General features: G+C 46.6%; 1 protein-coding gene across 1 annotated transcript in view; it reads right to left on the bottom strand.

Moving 5' to 3' along the window:
* klf7b (Kruppel like factor 7b) overlaps positions 1 to 2,947 on the bottom strand; it is a 50,088-nt gene extending 47,141 nt beyond the window's left edge. The window contains exon 1 of the mRNA XM_083681918.1: positions 2,558 to 2,947. Within this exon, the coding sequence (XP_083538044.1) occupies positions 2,558 to 2,659 (102 nt within the window). The 5' untranslated portion in view covers positions 2,660 to 2,947. The remainder of the gene's footprint in view (positions 1 to 2,557) is intronic.
* Between the last annotated feature and the right edge of the window lie 3,079 nt (positions 2,948 to 6,026).

Genomic DNA, 6,026 nt, shown 5'->3' with positions numbered 1-6,026 from the left:
CCTCTTGTTGCACAAACAGCCGCTCTTTGAATTAACCCCCCTCACGGGTCACTGCTGAAATAATCCCTCCCTTTTCTACAGAGAAAGACGGAGACTGATGATTACAGTGGGCCGCGCTCTCTCTCTCTGTCTCTCTCTCTCTCTCTCTCTCTCTCTGCAGTCCCTCTCTCTCCCCTCTGTCTCCTGGTGACAGTGAGAGATGGTGTCTTTGTTCAGGCAGGGCTGAGACAGGCTAGGCGGCAGCAGCAGCATCTCCACAGGGACTCCAGAGGGGAGCATCGGGGCCTGAGAGGACTTCATCATGGCCCAGTCGCCCCCAGCGCTCCATCATGTCAGCTCCTACCCCCCCCCCCCCCCACTCCCCCGCCCCAACCCCACCCCCCCACCCCACCCCACCACTCTCGTGTCACCCCAGCCCCATCTCCAGCCCCGCCATCACCCATCACCCATCACCCATCACCCAGCCCGGGCCCCCATCACCCAGCCCCATCCTTTTTCCCCGTCCCCATCCCTGTCCCCGTCCCCATCCCCTTCCCCGTCCCCCGGCCCCCGGCCCCAGCCGGAGCACTGAAACTCAATTCACCCATATCGCGTCCATTAAGGCCTGATTCATGCTCCGCTCACCGCGGACCCGGCACGGCCATCCATCTTGTCTCCAGTGCGAAGGGTACCGTTTACCTTCCCCTGGCAGATCTAGGGCCACCCTATCAAGCCATCCGCACCAGTAAAAACATCAGGCTTTAATGGCGCACGCAGCACAAGAAAAACCTCTTTTATCCACCTGTCTCGCAGGCCGGAGAGATGCTTTTTTTTCCTCAAACTCCCTGTCTCCCCCCCCCCTCTCTCTCTCTCTCTCGGCTGACGGTGTGGCCTGCTCAATTTCCTCAGCCAACCGTAAGTAAACACATCTGTAGAAATGAGAGAGAGAGAGATGGAGAGAGAGAGAGAGAGATGGAGAGAGAGAGAGAGAGAGAGAGAGAGAGACAGAGAGAGAGTGTGTTTGTGTGTGTGTGTGTGTGTGTGTGTGTGTGTGTGTGTGTGTGTGTGTGTCTGTGTGTCTGTGTGTGTAAGGGAGAGCTCAGGGGTCTGGATCATTTTCACGCTCACACACCACAGATAAATAACCACCCGCTGCATTTCCCGCAGTTGAGCACATGGAATGGCAATGAGTCGGGGAGCCAGCTGGTACGTGCGCACAGCCGCGTGGAGCTCTGCGGACTCACAAGCCCTCATCTCACCATACGCAAAACCGGCTGCACGCTCCACCACTCTCCATCTTTCAAAATGACCACCTGAGCTTATCCCATTCTATAAAAACACACCTTACATTAGCATATACACAAATATCACCACCATGCTTTTTTTCCCCTGAAACCCAATGGTATTATTCGACAAAAATAAGATCAAGTCATTTGAATGAGTGTCAGTCAGTCACCCACAGAAGTGGGATAAGTGGTGGCAGTAGTGTTGGCACGGGTGCTCGCTTGGCCATGTGCATGCTCGTGTGCTCAACCCTGTGCCAGCCCTGCGGATGACTTCATTTCAATGAATGAGTGGGTTACATGTCGAGCGAGACATGTCACAACGCCGTAGCGAGAACTACAGACTCGTTTTAACGGCGGTTTTAGTTATCTTTTTCGGCTAATTGGGGCCTACTGTGCAATCGGTTGTCCGGTATGATTTCAAAAAGGCATCGTTTGCTGTGCTACACTTCCCTCAGTCTCACGTATCTCCCTCACGCGCACATCCTCGCGGCGGGCGATAATATATTATGCATCACTATTGGGAGCTGTTTCTCGTACCGACGGGTTGAAAACACCAAGTCATCTGACAGATGCGGATGCATTATTTAAGAACAAGTCTCTTGTTATTAGTCAAGTGTCCATCTTCTATGCCCAAATTGCCTGCGCCTTCCCAAATCGCATCTGACAGATTTGCAATTAGTGTGGCACGAGCTCAGGTTGCCATTAGTTAGAAATAAACCAAATAGAACTGACAGACGGGCATATCGATCTGCGCTCTGCATTCTCTGATCAATAGATTTAAAACCATGCATGCAAATCTTACGCATTACTATTCTATTCACATCGCGTATTTAGACCGATAAATTACAAAATAAAACATTCTACTTTGCTGTACAGTTGAGGGAGCGGAGCCTATTCTTTTCTAACCCGGAAAAATAATGAAATAACAGGACGAATGCAGACTGTCTCCAAGCATGCCATTGCCATGCCATTTAAGAGTAGCAACACTATCACAATCGGCAAGCGAGATGCAATATAGAGACCCGTTAGAATAAGACACGAGCAGCAGCGCTCAAACTACATAGAATACCAGAAAATCAGGGACTGGGAAAAGAGCGCACTTTGGTTGACGGACACAGTCGCGTCCATCCAGAACAGCTCTCACCGTGCCCGGTGATCAAGTTGAGAATGTTTTCGTGACAGCGCGCGGGCTGCATGAGAGCGCCGTCGCAACTCGCTCCGGAGAGGAGCGCTCAAGTCATTTAAATACTACAGCCAAAGTAAGACAGTTACAGCAAAGAAAAAGCCGTCACCTGCTGCCAGTTCTCCTCCAGCGAAGGCATCGCAGAGAAATAGCCTGTGTCATGCACGAGTTGGAGTTCCTGAAAAATACTGTAATTCGCCAACACGTCCATGTTGATGCTAGATTGAAAACAATTTACTCTGATCCACAGCAAAAAGACAACCCCACTTTTGATTCGTAAGGGGTTAACAAACAAAAAATATTCTTCGGATCCGTTGCTGCCGTGCACGAGAAAGTATAGCTCAGCTCAGGGTGCCAGTGAAACCAAATCTGCCGAAAACAACACTAGAAAGAAATAGAAAAAGAATAGTGGAATATTGTGTCACTGAATTGCAATCCTTTTTTCTCTGGTGCTAACTCTCAGGTCTTCAGTCCAGGAGTGGGATGGCAGCTCGGTGACTTGAAACGTCCATCTATTTCCGCATTGCCAGATTGCAATCTTTGCTTGCTCTATAAATTCCAGGTTGTTTTTTTCCTAGCTGCTTTGCTCCAGCAGGCAAGTAGCTGGGGCTAGCCGTCTGAGTGAGCGGAGCAAGCCAAGGGACTCGAAGGGGGAGTGGCTTGTTGTCAATCAATTCCGTGCGTGACCATGTAAGGTAAATAGGGTTGATGATTTCACTTGCGTCCAATTAAGGCGGCGCTAAAATAGGTAAAAGGGAGGAGTTAGGAGGAACGGCGAAACGCGATTGGCCTCTTGTGGCTGTCACTCTGGCCAAACATGGCAGTGAAAGGTGAGCTATTTTTAGAGGGCTATATAAATGTAGCAGCATTCTTCCCTCAGTCAGTGCGAGTCTGTGTCCGAGGAGGAAGCGTTCTTGAGCGTTTAGTCCAAAATAACGCATTTAAAATACATCTGTTTACTTGTTCAACATATCCACATAGTTATCTATGGGTAATGTTGTCTTAGAGAGTTAGAAGGTCGAACGCGTCCGGACTTGAGAAAAACAGGGACTCTTGGGCTGTGATGTAACACCATCTTTCCCAACACAGGTCCTAGGCGACTTCTCTTGTGGTTTGAGGTTGCAAGCTTTTACTGGAAACCCGCTGTGTACTGAGCGTGCAGGCTATCTGTAGCCAGAGGGAAGAATAGCCTACATACATACAAACGTACTGCTTTGCTGCCCCTAAAGTACAGCCTTATCCAAAACTAATCATACTTTTTTTCTTCTTTTTTTTTTTTTTTTTACATGACATTGTTATTGTTATTCGATTGTTGTTATTAACAAACGTTGTCATTATTACCATCATCAGCATCACAAAACACTGTTGATAGAGGTTGTAAATTGTTAATGTCAATATTGAGAAAAATATGCTGGATACATTTCTAGGAGGAAATAGACGGTATAGACATGTAATGTATGGTCAATATGTTTCTTCCTGTTTTATTGATGGTGAGAAATGCATGTCAGAATAAATGGTCATAGGCCTATTAAAACAGGCTACATGGTATTACAGGACTTTGTGCTCATATGCATAATCATATGGAAAAATATGCAATCCATTTGTAAAAGAAATCACATTTTAGACGAAAATTGACCAATTTGCTCAGTCAGAAATAGTTATTACATAACATTAGAGTCATTTAGCACATCCTGTAAGTGGTGGAATGGAATTAGGATTCAACAAGGATTCAGATTCGCTTCTGAGAAATTGAAATAACAACCTGTGAGCCGCTTTTTGGTTTGAATATTTATTCACTTTCAGGTCCAAATGTACAACAATGACTTTTGTAAACATACTACATTTCTATGAATGTGGCTTTTTCTTTTCTTCTTATCATTGTGAACCTTTCACAACATATTTCTATCCATGATATACTTTTATGCCTGCATGGCTATGTGGGCCACAATACACAATGTGCATTGAGGACATCACTACAGTGGCCTTACAATTATACTGGGAAATTCTCACAAACTACCCCCATCCAACCTGGTTACATGTAGATAAACCATGCCTCATGTGTTCAGTTTCCCCATAGTATGACATGATAATTACGAAATCACTTATAGTGACATGTTTGTATTGTGGCGTGACATGGGGTAGCCAGGGCTGGTGAGTGCAACAGCCTAGGCTGCAGCCAGGATGTGGGGAAGCATACTGATCCATCATTATATTGATAATCAGACAGCACCCGCTTAGTAACAATTTACAATGTAGGGCAAAGCCATCAATATGGTATGATATGGGTTGAGGGGGGAAACACAGCAAGACAGCATGATAAAATTACTATTTCAATGGGCATAGAAAAGGTTAAATGTAATGGCCATTAGGTATTGTCACATATTTTAAATGGCACACCCATTAGTTACATATGACTAGGGTTAGATTGTTGCTTGTTGCTATGAAGCAACATGTCTCCTCCCTGTCTAAGTCGCAGCCTAAATACCGTTGGCGGCTGTGTTGTAACATATGTAGCTGTTGGAGGATTCGTAAACATGTTATTATTTGGTCCTGTGACCATGAAAAAATGCTACTTGTGATGTGATATGCTAACTTTGTAGCGTAGGCTACTGTATTGTATTGTATTCTTCATTATTGTGAATGTACAGAAGAGCTCCCCACCAGGCTGTACTGAACTGAAAATCCACCAACTTCGGTTGTGTGTCAATAAAAGGAATTTGCATATCTTGTGCCTTGCTATGTTATATGAACGCCGTGAGAAATGTTTATTACGATGGTTTAACTTTGTATTAGCATCAGTAATTACATAATGAAAAGACAAAAGATGGTCTATTTTCAAGCTGCTACGGGTGGCGATCAGTGTCCATACAGTAGGATTCAAAGACTATGTTAGTGTTTAGTGAGTAATTGAGTTTGTACCTGTGTTGCGCTTTCTCCTTCTCCCCTCCCCGTTCCCAGGAGACTCAGGCTTTGTCTCTGGAGTACGGGGGCAGATGGTTTCTAGATTGGCTGTTTCAGGACATTTTCCCTATTGATTTTTTACAGGTCTCCCTGCCAAAGGGAATTAGCTAGAGCAAATGGGGGGGGGGGGGGCGGGGGGGCAGGGAGTGGGAGGGTTGTGGAAGCAGAGAGTGGGGGGTATGGTTGGGGGGCTGGAGGGGGACATTCATAGTAGCGAATGAGCCTCTCTGTCTCTGACAGAAACTCACAGGAGATGATACCAGCTGTTTGCAGCTGGGCGCCCAGGGGCGTGCGAATTTTCTCGCTACGCACCCGTGTATCCTGAGGGGGTCAGTTGTTGCCGGAGACGGTCGTGAAATATATACCCACGTAGAAGCACCGGGATTGGCTCGAGGGCAATGACGGGGGGAGCAGCAGTACAGAGGAGAGGGAGGGGCAAGATTGGCAGGTGTTTGTATGTGTTTGTGTGTGTGGTGTGTGTGTGTGTGTGTGGGTGTATCTGTTTGTGTGTGTGTGTGTGTATGTATGTGCACTTGTGTATGTGTGTGTGCATGTGTGTGTGTGTGTGTATGTGCACTTGTGTATGTATGTGTGTGCATATGTGTGTGTGTGTGTGT

Source organism: Argentina silus (assembly GCF_951799395.1).
Source record: "Argentina silus genome assembly, chromosome: 12".
Taxonomy (NCBI): domain Eukaryota; kingdom Metazoa; phylum Chordata; class Actinopteri; order Argentiniformes; family Argentinidae; genus Argentina; species Argentina silus.
The sequence above is the reverse complement of the archived record's forward strand: the minus strand, read 5'-3'. Positions and strand labels throughout refer to the sequence as shown.